Source organism: Gavialis gangeticus, unplaced genomic scaffold (assembly GCF_001723915.1).
Source record: "Gavialis gangeticus isolate Ggan-Ray unplaced genomic scaffold, GavGan_comp1, whole genome shotgun sequence".
Taxonomy (NCBI): domain Eukaryota; kingdom Metazoa; phylum Chordata; order Crocodylia; family Gavialidae; genus Gavialis; species Gavialis gangeticus.
Genome location: NW_017728998.1, coordinates 22,558,085 through 22,575,979, shown reverse-complemented (window position 1 = coordinate 22,575,979; position 17,895 = coordinate 22,558,085). Strand labels below are relative to the sequence as shown.

The 17,895-nt window shown below is 40.6% G+C and overlaps 1 protein-coding gene across 2 annotated transcripts in view; it reads left to right on the top strand.

Moving 5' to 3' along the window:
- Window positions 1-17,895, top strand: part of DPY19L3 (dpy-19 like 3 (C. elegans)) — an 82,603-nt gene that overhangs the window by 16,615 nt on the left and 48,093 nt on the right. For both annotated transcript variants that reach the window (XM_019505620.1, XM_019505619.1), the window contains exons 4-8: window positions 10,355-10,445; window positions 11,199-11,320; window positions 12,991-13,136; window positions 14,888-15,011; window positions 15,719-15,853. In XM_019505620.1, the coding sequence (XP_019361165.1) occupies window positions 10,355-10,445; window positions 11,199-11,320; window positions 12,991-13,136; window positions 14,888-15,011; window positions 15,719-15,853 (618 nt within the window). The remainder of the gene's footprint in view (window positions 1-10,354; window positions 10,446-11,198; window positions 11,321-12,990; window positions 13,137-14,887; window positions 15,012-15,718; window positions 15,854-17,895) is intronic.

Below are 17,895 nucleotides of genomic sequence, written 5' to 3'. Positions count from 1 at the left end.
GCTCACCAAAGGAAGATCACTCTCATGCATGCCCTGCTTACATACACTGAATGTGGAAATGAGTTGCTGAAGTCACTTTAGACAAGAGGTGCACTGATACATCAGTCCATATCATATCAGCACCAATAAAAGGAAAACTGACATTATTAGCAATCTGCTTTTTTTGGCTGATGTGGCCAGTAATGTCACTGATAAATGTTGTGTGCATGTGTGCAGCTGCAACGTGCACATAGCCAGAAGTGCAGCCAGGCAGCTTGGAAGAGCAGCATCCATCTGGTAAGTCTGTGGGGAGGAAGGGGCATGGGGCAGGGCAGATTGAGGCCCTATGGTGAGGGAGAGAGTGGGGCTGGGGCAGAGGCAGGCACTGCCCAGCCAGGGTGGGGCTCAGGACAGAGACAGCAGCTCATCCAGGGGGTGTGAGGGTGGTAGTTCCCGCTGCTGCACTCACCCTTGGAGGTACGGGAGACATGTGCCCCCCAGATATGAGCTCAAGGCGAGGACAGGCTGCCGTTGAGCACTTGCTCTTGGGGGCTGCACCAGGCTCTTCGTGGCAGCTGAGCTGTGGCCAGGCGGGGCAAGTGGGAGCAGTGCTGGGAGGGGATGTACAGGGGGGCTACAGCAGTGGCTCTAGCCCCTTTCTCAGCACTCTTGCTGCCCTCCCCACCCCACCCAACCCAAGTACATCCACCAGGATAGAGCCTGGCATAGCCCTTGAGTGTGAACGCACAGCAGCAGCCCACCCTCAGCCTGCACACAGATTCAGGGAGCACATGCCTCCCCCAGGGGTGCACACCCTATTTCCTGTGCCCCACCAGATGTTCCATCAGCTCCATCCTGTGCCCCACCCCACCCCGGCTGGGCAGCACCTGTCCCTGTCCCAGCCCCACACCCTCCCTCACTGCAGGGGCCTCAATTTTCCCCCCTATGCTCCTTCCCTCTCCCGTGCCCTTTCCCCCCAGGAAACTTATCAGTTGAACACTGGTTTCCAAGCTGCCAGGCTGCATATTGGCAATTGGATTGGTTTTGACCAGTATGGCTGGTCAATCATCGGCCATCAGTATCGGCCCAAAAAATCTTTTATCGTGCACCCTACTTTTGACCTTTATCTCCTCTGTATCTGAAAGGCAGCAGGGTGTATTCAAGTGGGAACAGGTAAAGTAAGGTGCCCTTTAAAGAAGAAGGCAGGGTAAATTTGCACATTATAGACTAATCAGAGATGCATAAACTTTCATAAGCAGCAGATGAAGTAAGATGCTGCTTATGAACCCCGTGCATCTCTGAGTTAGTCTATAAGGTGCAAATCTACCTTGCCTTCTACCTGACTTCAGTCTAACACAGCTAACTGCCTCTCTCTGTCTTTAAAGTAATCCCTCCCCCCCCCTCCCCCCACGCTGACAGGGTAGACATACCAGTAAAAGCCAGCAAGCTGACAAGTTTAAAAGTTTCAAATGAAGTAGAACAAATGATATGCTAAAAGAGCCTGATTCATAACTGCAGTTTGCATTAGTGTCACCATTGTAATCCTGAAACTTATTCTGAAATCATCTCAGAGAGCTGAGTCAAGACTATCTTAAAGAACCACAAATTATTTATTTAAGAACTTTTTTGAAATACCTATAAGCATTTAAAAGGAGAATTTTTGAGACATTGATGCTCAGATACTTTTACCACAGTGCAGATCAAACTGCATATGAGTTTGCAGTGTAAGATAGAATCAAAATCAGTGCATTTTAAATTGACTATTTAAAACTATCATTTACTTACTTAAAGAGCTGAGAACACCTGTGTCCTCATAATTTGTGATATTGCACAAAATACTATGTCCAAATCTGGGCAACTATGTCACTCTTTTAGAGGGAATTCAAGACATAATCTAAATTGATAAATTACTCTTTTCAATCCATAAAAAGGAACAATTAAAGGAACTACATTTAGCTTCGCTAAATGACAAATAATGGGATATGTAGTTTTCCAATTCTAGAGATTTTTAAGGAGTTACTTAGGGAGTAAAGCATGAACAAAGGAAAAAAAGCTGAAAGGCACAAACATTTTTATAACAATGAACCTTAACCATTTTCTTAATGGAGAGAGTTTAGTAACCCATAACCTTGAATTTGGTTGCACATGTTTTGTAAGAATCTGACCCAGTTCCAATAATTCAGTAGTCATTTGATAATCCCTAAATCATCAAGCAACACTTTATATAAAATAATATTGAAAACTATAGTTATGTTACAAATTTGAATAAGTACAGTTGCAGTTTTTGGATGCAGTTAACATGATTTTTATTTGTCTTAACATTTCAGCAATTCAGTTATGAGGTCACTAATGAACCTAATCTAGTGGGGTCTGTTATGAACATTTATATTTTACTGTAGGTGTGCACTCTGTTCTTTTTCTGGTATACAAGGAACCTATTAGCATTTAAAATGTATCAGAAAAATCTTTTTTCAGTTATCTGTATAGGGCAGTGGTTCTCAACCTTTTTAGATGGGAGGCACCGCTTGATAGGCTTGAGGCACCCCTCATTTTTTAACTGCAGGAAAATAATGGATCAAATCTTCTGTTGCAGAGAATTCAGACTACAACAGATCAGAATGTTCTCACTGAATTCCAATTTGAAATCTCTCTGGTTAATTTTGTCATGCTTTCACATCTAACAGGGCTGACATTGCATGCCATCCTGTGGCACCACTGAAAGGATCTCAGGGCACCCCAAGATCTGTGGTACCCTGATTTGAGAATTACTGGTTTAGGGCTTGCCTCTCCAGTGTGCTGGATCTGAGCTCTGCTTGGGTACAGTGGAGAGGTGATGTTGTTAGTGAGTCATTTGTGTCTCCTGTCCATACTTGTGCAGCTTTAGCCCTAGTTCAGGTTGATGCTTCAAGGGACAACTTTAACTTAGGGGTGCTCAACCTCTGGCCTGTGGGCCAGATATGGCCTGCAGAACCATAGGTATCCGGCCCATAGAGCTTCCCATGGATTGACAAATTTGACAGCAGAGGAGTGGTGGCAGTAAATATGGCCACCCTCCCCTGCTGTTAAATTCCCAAGCTCTGTCCACCAGGTCACGCCCCCTCATCTTACCCCTGTGGCTGGCTGAAGCCAGGCCACACTCCTCCCCCTGGGCTGAACAGGGCTGGGCCACGTTGCCTTTCCCCCTGGCGCCAGGTTGGGGCTGGCTTAGCCTCTTCCCTTCTCCTGCAGGGCTGAGTCAAATCCCTTTGCCCCTGTGGGGCTGGGTCACGCCTCTTCCCGCTTCAGGGCCACATTGGGACTGGGCCACACCTCCTCCCCTATGGCACTGGGTTGGGGGTGGTCCATGATCCTTTCCCCTGTGGGGCTGGGCCATGCACCTTTCCTCCATGGGGCTGGGTCCCCTCCCACCCGTACGGCCAGGTTAGAGCTGAGATGCCCCCTGCCCCACTCTGTGCGGCTGGATGGGATTTTGCTGCAACTGCCCCTTGTCAGGACCCGTGGCTGGATTCAGCCTGCAGATGGCCTGGGCATTGCCCATCCAGCCCACCAGCCAAAAAGGTTGAGCTTCGCTGACTTACATAATTGTAGTGAGATTCTGCAGGGCACTGGGGAAGGTTGCTATGTTACTTTACCTTCTCTGTTGTCAGGCTTTCATCTCTCATACACGTACAGGAGAAATTGTCCAGTGATGGTCTTTGACCAGTTTAAGTTCATTTTGGGCCACTGAACTAGCATGAGTTTCAAGTATAAACTACTTAAGTTCATAAGATGAAAATCCAATTCTTATCCAGTGTTCCAATATAGAGCATGTATTACTATACTTCTCAATTGCTTGGTTATAGAATTGTGTAAAAGATCCACCAATTTTATTCAGTTCCCAAAACTAAAAGTGAAAAGTAGTTATCCTTTATAGCTATGTATCCTAACTCAAAATAAAGATAATCACTGCAATTGACATTTATGAACCTACCATTTGTGATGGCCTTCTTACAAAAATGAGGTGTCAGTTGTACTGTGGAAAGCTAGTCATAAAACCCAATTTCCAATATCTAGCAATAGTGATTTCACACAACAATGAGTTTGTCTGACAGTAAAGTACTACTTTGAGGATTGCTTGCTTTTAGGAGACTAGTGGTTGCAACTGCTGTGGTACAAGTGAGTCTTGTCGCATTTAGATGAGTTAAGTACATACACTAGCCTATATTTATCTGATTTTGCCATGGTCATTGGAGTAAGGGAAGACAGTTAAGAAGAAGACATATCCAAGGACTGAGATATATGCTACAAGTTAGATATGTAACAAACAATAATATTTCTGTGACCATGACCTCTTGCAATGGTTCATGAGTGAAAAACCAGAATGTAGGGCACTTTGCCAAGTACAGCTGAGGATCATGTGTATATATATCTAGCATATATATATACATATATATATAGTAGTGATCATAGGAGTATACGTTCAGTTTTCTTGGCGGGATGGTAGATGACAGATAAAACATTGGGCTTCATCCTCCTCCTGTGCACTAATTTTAGTTACACTCACCTTAAGCAACAGTGCTCTAATGCCACTGCAGTTCTGAAGGACCTCCACACAGGGATTCAACACACTCTCATTTGCATACATAAGCTTCAGAGCTGTATATAATCATTGGTTTCTCTGTATATCCAAGCTTTTAAGATTAATGATACTCTGTTTATTTCAATACAGTTTTACTAGTCAGAATCAGAGTAAAATTAAAATGTGGCCTAAAATCTTAGCCAGAAGTAGGATTTAAATCCTGAAGGCCTTCCTTGTTCTGGTTAATAAACTGCTCGTGTCTTTCACTTTCATATGCAGAATCCTAAATGGAGGTGAACAAAACCAGTTTCCTTAATACCACAAATAAATGAACAGCTATAATCCATGAGGAGGAAGAAACCTTAAGTAGAATCAATTCTTTGTTGCAGTCCTCTTGAAGTGTCACTTCCAGTGTTTAGCCACCCATATATGTAAACCTATTGCTTGGCACCTTGACTCAGTATCAAAACTCGGATCAATATTTGAGCAGGAACCCTACTATTCTAACAGATGGGTCTGAGGTTAACCAGCCAAAAGACCTTGTATGTTAACCAAATATGTTTGCTGAGGGCACAATTTGCAACCTGGAACAATAATAGCAGCTGCCTATATTGTGTGTTTACTTGTAAAGTTGAGGAGATTTGTTAATCTAACTGATCTGAATTAAATTTAAAAGTTGAAAATATAAAAATCTTTCATAATGCACAAACTATATTTGGTCATGTTGAATCAAACTAGGCTAAATAAAGGCAGACAGTATAATTAAATATATACTTTTGCTGTTTGGAGAAAGTCTCAGAGCACACTTAAGCTGTTTTCCTATATTTTGGATGATTTGGTTAAGGGAGTTGGAGTCATTGGGCATCCAGATGAGTGCACACATGCAGTATGCGATGCCGCAGACGTGTCTGTGGCACCACATGCACTGCACATGTAGGCATTCTTTGTGCTGCCAATTTGCAGTCGGGGGGGGGGGTGTTGACAACGGGAAATCTCAGTGCAAAAAAACCCACGCCTATAAGTGGGGTGGTGCACAGGGTGGCAGCATGTGCCACCCAAAACCAGAGCCTAGCCGGCCAGAGCCACATTGGCTGCCAGCCAAGCTCCCTGCTACCAAGTCACTCCAGTCGCAGCCCATGGAGACCCCCAGGACTCCAGGTGAGGCTGCCTGGGCCAGCCCAGGTACTGGCCATAGCCACCCTTACCCTACCTGGGGAAACCATATGCTAGAGTGCCCGTGTACAGGCATTCTCTGAGGACAGGTAGCAGTGGCACATATTGCTTGGACAGATGACTAGGGAGGAGTATAGTATTGCTTGGGCATGCAGGGATGAAATCAGGAAGGCCAAAGCACAATTGGAGTTGCAGCTAGCAAGGGATGTGAAGGGTAACAAAGAAGGGTTTCTCCAAGTATGTCAGCACCAAGAGGAAGTTCAGGGAAAGTGTGAGTCCTTTACTGAATGGGGGAGGCAACCTAGTGACATGATGAGGAAAAGTCTGAAGTACTCAATGCCTTTTTTTTACCTTGGTCTTCACAGGCAAGGTCAACTCCCAGACTACTGCATCAGGCAGCACAGTTTGGAGAGAAGGTGAGCAGCCTTCAGTGGTGAAAGAACAGGTTAGGAACTGTTTAGAAAGGATGGACGTGTACAAATCCATGGGGCTGGATGCAGTACATCCAAGGGTTCTGAGGGAGTTGGCTGATATGATTGCAGAGCCACTGGCCATCATCTTTGAAAATTCATGGCAACCAGGAGAGGTCCTAGGTGATGGGAAAGGGCAAACATAGTGCCCATAATTAAGAAAAGGAAAAAGGAAGATCCAGGGAACTATAGACCAGTCAGCCTCACCTTAGTCCCCAGAAAAATCATGGAGCAGGTCCTCAAAGTATCCATTTCTAAGCACTTGGAGAAGAAGAAGGTGATCAGAAACAGTCAGCATGGATTCACCAAGGGAAGGCATGCCTGACCAATCTGATTGCTTCGTATAAGATGACTGGCTCTGTGTATTCAGGGAAAGCAGTGGATGTAATATACCTTGACTTTAGCAAGGCTTTTGATACCATCTCCCATAGCATTCTTGCAAGCAAGCTGAGGTAGCATGGGTTAGATGAATGGACTGTAAGGTAGATAGAAAGATGGCTGGATTGTTGGGCTCAATGGGTAGTAACAAATTTTGGCTGGCAGCCAAAATCAAGTGCAGTGCCCCAGGGTTGGTCCTAGGGCTGTTTTTGTTCAGTATCTTCATTACTATCTGGAAGATGGGATGGATTGCACCCTCAGCAAGCTCGCAGATGGCACCAAGCTGGGGGGTGTAGTAGATGCTCTGGAGGTTAGGGCTAGGATTCAGACAAAATTAGAGGATTGGGCCAAAAGAACTCTCATGAGCTTCAACAAGGAGAAGTGCAAAGTTCTGCACTTAGGATGGAACAAATCCTATGCCCTACTGCAGGCTTGGGACCAACTGGCTAAGCAGCAGCTCTGCAGAAAAGGACCTGGAGGTTACAGTGGACAGTAAGATGGATATGAGTCAGCAGTGTGCCCTTGTTGCCAAGAAGGCTAATGGCATACTGTGCTGCATTAGTAGGAGTGTTGCCAGCAGATCGAGGGAAGTAATTTTTCCCCTTTATTCTGCACTGGTGAGGCCACACCTGGAGTACTGTGTCCAGTTTTCGACCCTGCACTATAGAAAAGGTGTGGACAAGTTGGAAAGAGTCTAACGGAGAGCAAACGAAAATGACTAGGGGCCTGGGGCATATGACTTATGAAGAGAGGCTGAGGGAACTGGGCTTAGTCTGCAAAAGAGAAGACTGAGGGTGGATTTGATAGCAGCCTTTGAGTACCTAATGGGTGATACCAAAGAGGATGGAGCTAAACTGTTCTCAGTGATGGGACATAACAAAACAAGGATCAATGGTCTCACATTGCAGCAAGGGAAGTTTAGGTTGGATATTAGGAAAAACTCTCTCACTAGAAGGGTGGTGAAGCACTGGAACAGGTTACTGAGAGAGGTGGTGGACTCTCCATCCTAGGAGGTTTTTAAGGTCTGGCTTAACAAAACCCTGGCTGGAATAATATAATTAATGCTTTGAGCAGGGGGTTGGACTAGGTGACCTCTGGAGGTCCCTTTCCAACCCTAATTTTTAATGATTCTGTATTGTACTGGGGCTGTTTGTCCGCAGGGAAATACACATTCCCACTTGTGGGGATGTGCCCATTGGTTCTAAAATTTTGTATGGAAAGCAGGATATTGACTATGAGTAGACATAGTATGTTGTGTCCTTTGTATGTTGTTTTCACTGCTTACTACAATTGTTGGAGTGTGTTTGATAGATTACTGCATAAACTGTCATGCAGATCCTCCAAAATGTCCTTTTACACTTTACTCTGCTTTCATACATTTCTGTGACAACAGGTCTTAGGCTACTCGCACATTTTTTCCTAGGAGACATGCTGGGTTCTATGATAAGCCTTTCAGCAAATCGAACATACAGTAATAGTTAAGCATGCGTTCAAATATTTACCCGTAACTCTATATGTTCTTATTTACATGGCACACTAGGAAAAATATAGATTGCTGGAGAACTGGAAAAGTATTGTGAATGAATAAAGCAGATGTTATCTTAGCATGAAACAGATGTAAAACTCACTAGTGTTTGTCTCAAAGTATAGCATTTGGTTGAATACAGCTGGTGCCAGGATTACAAATTAATCATGTTTGAATGCATTTTTGCTAATTAGATCCCCCTCTGTGATTACCCTCCCCCGCCTTAATAAATTCCAAATGTTAAAGATTTCTTCTCTTTAGCACTTACAAGCAACAGCCTTTTTTTGCTCTTAGAAAACTTTTCAGTAATGATGAATAGAAACCAGAAATCACAGCTGTACCATCCAATGACCTAGTTCAAGCCTACTCATTTTAATTTTGCTTAGTTTGTGGCTTTTAGCATTAGTACTAATGTCAGTGAATTCTACTGGTGTTGTAATATTCAAGTAAGCTGCAAAGCAGCTGGAGAAGTTAAGTGTGGGCTGACTGGTGATTTTAGATGCCTTTTTATTTGTTGCTTCATCTCAGACCAGACCTAGTATTGGATTAGTTAACTTCAGTTGACTTCAGTAAAATGTGTGCTTTTGACAAGCAGCACAACACTGAAGTTGGAAGCCTTTTTTCTGTTTTATTTTATATTGGCACTGAAATAACATTGATTCTATTCCAAGAAAAGAGGTGAAACAATCAGCTTTGCTATATAAAAGAGTTGCAAGCCTTGAAATTGTATGCAATATTGTACTAACCAGAATGGCAGCCATAAAAGATGGGGAAACAATGCCATTCCATTATTCAGCTATGCTCTTTTGTAAAGAAAGGTGAATTAATAGGATTATCTTTAGAAATCTAGTTGGGGTTTTTTCATGTTTTAATTGCTTGCTTCACATACGGCAGTCTTATTGGATTCTCAAAGCTAGAGATAAATGCCTTCTAATTTAGTGTTTAAATGAGGGCTTTTGCTGTGCTACTTTAAAAAAAATATGTATAATTTACTAAAATTCATCATTATTGGTAAAATAAATTAAGATAAAAAGCTAAATGTTTTCACCTCATGCTGTATTGTTTTAAGTAATTTATTTTGTGAAAATATAGTCATGCAAGGCTTTGAACAAGTGTTAAGCCTCTATAAGCCTGCAAGACTCATGAACTAAGTGGGGGAAATTAACTGAAATATAGGAGTCTCCTACCAAAAGCATCTTTCTACACAGAGTAAGATATTTAAGCATGTATGTCTCACTAGATCTCAGCTAATGCAGCATCATGTAAGAATACAGTCAAGTCTTGATATACTCAGAACACCATTTAAGGATTTATAGATTAAAATCATTGTCTTCATTTACACCTGAAAACAAACAGGAAACCAGTGTTGTTTTAACCTATAACTGAAGTGTAAAGTGTTGAACAGCTGGCTCCATGTAAGAAACAGCATTTAACAAGTGGGCAGATGCATTCTGCACAAGTTGACGTCTCTAAACAGTATTAAGATGTAGCCTCAGGTAGAGCATATTGGATTAACCAAGTCTCAAAGTGGCAAAGACTTGGATCACTACAGAGACACCTGCATCTGGAAAAGAAAAGGTTGCAGCCTGCTAACCAGCATTTGCACTTTGAAAAAATCCAGCTTTTAAGTACTGCAGCTACCTGACTGCCCAGAACTATAACAATAATAAATGAAGAACCAGTAGTATCCCAAGTTTTCAGTCGGAATTGCAAAGGTAGGCAAGCTGCTTCCCTCTGGTAGAGGTAGTATCACCTCTGCCACCTTTTTTGTTCCCCTGACTTAATTTGTCATTTTAGCTTCGGCTTTATCCAGATTAAATCACAGACACCGTAAACTCCAGTCATTTAGTCTTAGACAATGTACAGTCACTGTGCAGATGAATTATATCAGTTTAGCCAGAAATTCTGAGCGCCTGACATGAAAGGGAATGTTGAGACAAAAGAAAAGCTTAATTGAAGTTTGAAGAAAGTAATACAAACATTCGTATTCTAATTTGATTTTCTCGTTACAGGGTCCCTCTTACAAGTCTTTCTCATCTGAGTAATTGTTTTTCACACTAGAATCCTACTGACTTTGGTGGAGAATAAAAATATGAGAAATGACTACCCACACGAGAAAATTTACAGAATCAGGTCCAAAGTTTGCAGGTCTAAATATTTAACAAACTGATTTAGTGAAATTACTCAACTTTACACCATACCAGGATGCAAGTAGAAGCAATGGTTTATTGTTGTACTTTAAGTAGCTTGGTTTTTAAATTTTATTTGCAGGAAGTAGAACGAGAAATTTCATTCAGGACAGAATGTGGACTGTATTACTCCTACTATAAACAGATGCTGCAGGCTCCATCCATCCGACAAGGTATTTTAAGGTGTTCAAATTAACTTAAAGAAAAATTAATTTTGTGCTTAAGAAAGTGCTGGAGGCTATTTGATGCATTTACACAATGTATAGGAATAGATTAGCCAGAAGAAGGGTGTAGTGCCTCCTGTGAAGTACCTTCACAGGTACAGAAGCATTGTTATACATATTGTGTACACATAAAGCTCCTAGCAGAGCAGGGGCTCTCATGACTGGTTGAATGTTCTAGGCATTGTTACAAAATACATAATAACCTAGTATGGTGCAAGTTGGGTTATTTGTGGTAATATATTATCTTCTAGAATTTGGGGTGAGATCTCTAAGTAATTATGCTTATGTTAACCTTGTATCTGTTATAGTTGGTAGTGGCTCTATCGATATCAAACTTTGTAGTAGTGATTTAGAAGTGCACAGCTTCTCACATCATATTTAATACCCCAAGTCTGTTGCTGCAAACATAATTTATCATTGCAATTTCTAACACTTTGGGAATGTAAGTATAGCACTGAATGTTTCGTATTTACTTGCATTAGCAGTCATCCAAGAATCATTTCAACTGGGAAAATCGAAGAAGTTTTTTAGGTCTTTGTAACTCAGCCAGATAAAATAGTGTGTTTCAAATCTTTGACAAAAAAAACTTCATAAATCTTTCAAAGAAGACCTTAAAATACACTTGAAAAGTTCACACTATACCATGGATGTGGAATAAATAAAAACAACATTCCTTTACTTTTATTTATTTTTAATGTTTAGGATTACATGACCTAGTACATGACAATAAAACAGAATCTCTGAGGACAATCAACATACTTGAACGAATGAATGTTTACCAGGAGGTGTTTCTCAGCATTCTTTATAAGATTCTTCCTATTCAGGTAAGCATTTAATTATGGCTTTAAATTCCTAGGGGCATCAGAAAAAGCTCCCTAGTGAATTACAGCCTTCATTTCTCAGAAGGAATATACATCTCAAATATATTTTTACAAATTTAAAAACTACATTTTGTTTTCAGATGCAAACACACATGAAAACCTATTGAAAAATCAAATTTTATATGCACAAATGTGGCTTAAATTACTTGTTCATTCCATGTTAGATTTGCTCCTGAAAGAGGAGCAAGTATCTTTATGGTCATTTTTAGTCTTTGAACTCTTACTCTTTTTGTGTATGCTTGTGCAGGGTTTCAAGAATGAGTACTGGTTTGGCCAGGTTGATAAAAAGATTTTATGGAGTCATAGAAAAGTAGGCCTGGAAGGAGGTCATCTGGTCCTTTCCCCTACCCAAGGCAGGATTATCCCTGACTAAACCATCTCAATCATGTTTTTGTCTAATCTGCTCTTAAAAATGTCCAGGAATGGTTATTCTACAACCACTTTGGAAAGCCTCATCCAATACTTAACCACTCTGGTAGTGAGAAAGTTCTTCCTAATATCCAACCTAAATTTCCCTTGCTGCAATTTAAGACCAATGCTCTTTTCCCTGTCCCAGGTGGCCACAGAGAATAGTTTATCTCCATCCTCCTTAGAAATAGTCCTGCAAAATTCCACTTTTGTGTTCATCTTGGTCAAATACAGCATTAGAACAGTGTAATGGAATGTAACAAGGCTTAGAGCTGCCAGTTCTCCCAGTATGTCAGGACTGTAGGAGGAACTTCTATCACTCTGCCTCTGTTCACTAGATGAGCAAATATAACCTTCCTGGTTCCTGTCCCCTTGCTAAAATCCTTGTGGACATCCTGTTGCTGTTGAATTCCCTCCCAGTGGGTGCATCTACGTGTTCACTTTACTGCAGAGTAGACTGATTTGCTGCATAGTAAAGCATCACCATCTACACGTGTGGCAGCTTTAGGCTGCAATAAAACGGATTAGCGCTGCCATAAGACAGTACCGTTGAGGATGGTACAGTCTTACAGAGTAGTAAATAACTGTGATTAATTACATATGTGGATGATGACCACAGACATAAATTGCACCTGGTCATCCCAGTCAGCCAGGGTCCAGACTCCTGCCTGCCACCTAGCCACACAGCTCCACACTTTCACCCTTGTGCCCCAACCAGCCCCTCTGCCATCTGATGCTGCCACCCAGAGTCCATAGCTGACCTCCCCATGCCTCCTGTCAGCCCAGGCCTGTTCCACCTTCTCTCAGACACTGCTCTCTTGGGAGCACATGTAGATGCTGTGCCTGGGAACAGTTTACTCCAGCTCAAATTGCTCCAGAGTTTATTGCTTTGCATTAATTGCACATGTAGATGCACCCTGTGAATGGACAAGATACTGAAGTGGGACTGAGGGTATAAATTGGGATTTTAACTAGATAACTTCGTGTTTCAGTTCAGCTTTATTATGGACTTAATCTATTTTTAATGAATTATCAATTAAAATAATTGTAAAGATTTTATTTTAAGGAAATCATGTTTTTGGTGGGTTGGGTTTTTTTGGCCTTTTAATGGTTTGAATTTGTGTAGGACTATTTCTTTAAATTCAAGTCAGTTTAAAGTATTTTTCACTATTTTATACCAACTTCAATATTCCTCTGTTTTACAGCGATACTTAGAGCCTGTTTATTTTTATATCTATACTTTGTTTGGACTTCAGGCTCTTTATGTCATTGCTTTGTACATAACCAGCTGGCTTCTCAGCGGAACATGGCTTTCAGGCTTATTAGCAGCTTTCTGGTATATTATCAACAGGTTAGTATAACTAACATCTATTCTTCCTAAAGTTTAATTGTCACAGTAAAGTATGTATCAAACCATTCTCTAGACTAATTGAAGCAAGAGATAACATATAGCAGTGAGCATTTTCTTTAGATGAGCCAAAAAACATTTTAAAATAGTTAAATATAATTAGAATGGGCTGAAGCTGCAAAGTTAGAGTAAAACATTTTAGGAGGGTTGAATCCAGTGTCCTGGTTGAGATCAGGCTTGAAAAATACAGCCATATCTAGTTTCCCTGGGCTGTATCTGGTAGCCATTTAGATAGTAAGAAATGCTGGTCAGCTTTACCAGCCTAGAACCGCCAGGATGAAGTTAAAGTATCTAAGGGCTGCTCTAACATAGATGCCCCAGGGTTGGCTGTTTCAGCTGCCCATGGTTTTCACAGATTCATAGATGTTTGGGTTGGAAGGGACCTCAGTAGATCATCAAATCTGACCCCCTACCCTCGGCAGGAAAGAGCGCTGGGATTAGATGACCCCAGCCAGGTGCATGTCTAGCCTCCTTTGAAAGACCCCCAAGGTAGTGGAGAGCACCACCTCCCTTGAAAGCCCATTCCAGATTCTGGCAACCCTTACCATAAAGAAGTTCTTCCTGATGTCTAACTTAAATCTGCTCTCCATCAATTTGTGCCCGTTGTTCCTACTTACTACAAGGGGTGCCCTGGTAAACAGAGCATCTCCTATTCCTTGCTGCCACCCCCCCACCCCCGATGAATTTGTAGGCAGCCACAAAATTACCTCTCAGCCTTCGCTTGTGGTGGCTGCAGAGATCCAGGGCCCTCAATCTCTCCTTGTAGGGCTTTGCCTGCAGGCCCCTAACAAACACTTAAGTGGTAGCACATGGGGGTTGCTAGCACTTAAGTCTACCCACTTCCTTAACACAGATATGCCACGGGTTGTGTGAGACAGGAAAAATGTGGCCTTGGATCTGATGTGCTGCTGTACTACTTTAAGATTGTGAATGCGGCTGTGTCCAGAGCTTGTGGTTGTTTTCTGTAACTTAAGTACAATGTCAGTCCTATCACAATTGTTTAATATATTAATTAGCAATAAGCATGCCAGTTACAGAATGATACTTTATATGTATGTAGTAGTGTGATTAGTTTTCTTAGTGCTTTGCAGATTAAATAATTTTAAGCAAACATTTTGGCTACATAAGGAAAAATGGACGTTGGATGTATTTTTTTACATTTGCTTAGAGATCCAGAAATAACTGCTGAGTGAGGACTCCTGACTTTCGTTAGTAGTTCCTAAAATGTTGAAATGTTATAAGAATGGCCGGAAGTCTGTCCAGATCAGTGTCATTCAGTTACACCATTAATACAAACCAACTGAATTACAGTTAGATTATAGAAAAGGAAATGACAGCTACCTATTCCCACAAGTGCCTGATGCAAACCAAACTGCAGAAGAACATTTGCCATTGATCTGAAAATTGCCAACCTTCTCCTGCTTGCTCTGTTGCCTAAGGGAACACTGGGCTCCATGGTAGCAGCACTCTGACAACAAAGAAAGTTAGTTACAAGAGAGAAATGATGTCACAAAAAACCAAGAAATGAATTCTGGAACATTATTTTGACAGCTTTTAAGGGACTTGCTAGTCAGCTACGTAATGGAAAATAATGTTTCTCAATATCCTGAAAGTTGTCCATTTTAATTGTAACATTATTTGCAGGAGATATAGTTTTGGTTGTGTATTTGTGGCTCTTCATTTGTTTTGTATAGAATAGATACTACAAGAGTAGAATTCACCATTCCGTTAAGAGAGAATTGGGCACTGCCATTCTTTGCAGTTCAAATAGCAGCAATCACACACCTCCTCAGACCTCATTTACAACCTCTTCATGAAGTAAGTATTTCTAACATTTTGACATAGCAACACTAATATGAGAAATAACAGGCAGGTTGTTGAAAAGAACATATGCAGATAACCAACTATAAATCAGAACAAAAGCACCTACTTTTATTAAACCATTATAATAATAGAAATGTACAAGGAACTATATAGATAGAAGAAGAAATTGTTGCCTAGAAAAACCTAGACTTAATTTGGAAATAGCTGAAATAAGACTTCACTAATAATAGTAGTGTTGAAAAGAGTTACAAATGAAATTGTTCTAACAGGAGATTTTATAGTTAGAAACAGTGTTACAAAGGAAGTGGAAATAGTTTTAAGTCTTTGAGGTAATGTTAGTGGCTGTCAGAATCATTTAAGAAAAAGCCTTTTGGAGACTTAAGCATTAAAGAATGCCTTCCCCACTGATTATATTTTACTTTACTAATTAAAAAGGTATATCTGAGCTTTTGGATTAAAATATGTCCATGACACTTTTTTTTCCTCCAAGTGCAAAACTGCAGTGTCTAATTTTGAATAGTCACAAATGTTCTATGTCAATCTGGGTATCATCCAGCAATCAACTATTGTAGTAAGAGTGACCTCTGTTAACACTTTTCAATGGAATGCTTTAAAGATACATTTTTTTTTAATCTAAACTTTTTTTTTATAGCTTTAAATCGGAAGTAACATCATTCGAATAAAAGTTTTCTTTTTTCCAGAGGCTGACACTTCTGGTGGTGTTTTTATCAACATTCCTCTTTAGCCTGACTTGGCAATTTAATCAGTTTATGATGTTGATACAAGCATTAGTATTATTTATATTGGACTCTCTTGACATGCTTCCCACAGCAAAGGTAAGATTACTCCTGAAAATAAGCAGTCTTTCCCCATTTCCAATCTGTGAAGTGTTCCTTTTATAAGATGGTATCGTCTCAGAAGTAGTATAACATGTATTGCACTTTAATGTACCATTAAGCAATTAGTTTTGTAAACTATAGGGGGCTAGAACTGAGTAAGTTAAATGTGTATGAGTTTCTTCCCCATTGTCCACTTGGAATGTTTTTGTGTTCACTTCTGACAATTAAGAGCAATAGTAGAAAAGCTCTGTCCAAAGTTATCCATTGATAAGCTACACAAAAGTTAAACTGCATGAGCGTCTTAATGGATGTTTATCATCTTAAAACAATCAAGATTCCAAGGACAATTAGAAGAAGAATGTATAAAGTATTGATATACTATATTTAGCTGAATCCAAAACTACCTTGAATTTAAGACAATCCCCTAATAATTAGATTCTAGACATGGAAAATATATAAATTTGTTATAATTTTCCTTGTTTAGAATCTGATTAGCGGAGGGTCATCTTAATTTTGTCCCCTGCACTGATACAGTGGGGAAAGCAACTGCAGAGAGCTGGTAGCAGTGGGTGCAGCTGGCCCCCTTTCCCCCTACCCCCCACTACTTGCCACCCTTGCAGCCTGCCCCCCTCCCCGCAGTACCTTTCATTCCCATCCCCTGCCCTCTGCAGTCTCTGTTTCTTGCAGGCTCTGCCCTCAACAGCCTGCTACCCATAGCCTCTGCCTCTCTCAGTCCCTGCAGCCCCCCCCATGTAATATGTAAATATTGCATTAACACCCTGTCCTTCCAATAAATTCATAGTTCAGACGTCAGTCATCTGATTTATAAGCATTAATAATTATCACATGTAGCAACAGTGCTTTTTCACATGGATTCAAGATAAACTGTTAAGAATGTCTTAGTCAGACAAATGTTGCTCACTCTCCAATTTAATTCCCAACATAATGGTGTACCAATAGTGACTCTTAAGTAACAATCTACAGAGACTAAGAAATGCATTATGCTGTTAGATTCCTGTACAAGTAATTAAATTAATCCCTGGTTTCCCACTTAATATAGGGAAATAACTTGATCATCATTTTAAAATCTTTGAAAGAAGTTGTTAATATAAAAATGTAGGTTTGAAATTATAGCTATTTTGAAAAGATATTAATGGAGTGCCCTTTCAACACAAGACATTTGAAACTCTTAATATTCATAACTAACAGGTGTGAATGATTTAGTCATATATTATCATGGTGTTAGCTGAAGAGACTCAGGACATTTTTTTTTTACTTAATTGTTGCATATTTGTTTCCATTTGTACACACACGCAAGATTTTACACTAGTGGGAGCTGCTGGTTGCATAGCATTTTTGAAAATAGGAACATGATTACATTTCCAAATTAAAACTTACGAGCCTTTAGGAATCCACTTTTGAAAATGCTCTCTTTACACATCCTAAGTGACAGGACAGTCTGTTTTATATTGCCATTACTTTCTGGTTATGCAGTTTTATAGTGCCCCATTTTTGTCATGCTTTAAATGGTATCAACAGAATCTTTAAGAAACCATAAAATGGACACATTTCTTACTCGAGTTGCACCCATGCACTCCTCCTTAAGTGACTTGGAGGCAGAACTGGATCAAAGGTATTTGAGTGGGATTTTTTTGTTTGCTTTATTTATATTTATAGTATGAGTTTCTGCAGGTCCTAATAAGGATCAGGTCCCTGTAGTGCCAGGTGCTGCATAAATGCATAAGAAGGCACTCTCTCTGCCACAAATAGTTTACAGCATCATAAATAATTAGGTGGCCCATAGGCTGTAGCGGCACCCAGAGCCCAAAAAATTGACAATAAAAAAGTCTTAAAGAGGAAATCTCTGCGGTATTGATTTCCACAAGCACCTGTCATAGTGATGAATCTGTCACATAAACTGTGTAGACGTGATAACAGTTTTGCTAGGTAAAGTCATAAGAATGTATAAATGTTGTCTTGACAACCTTACATCCTTGTTTGAAAGACAGATATAGACACTGCACCATACATGAAAAGGA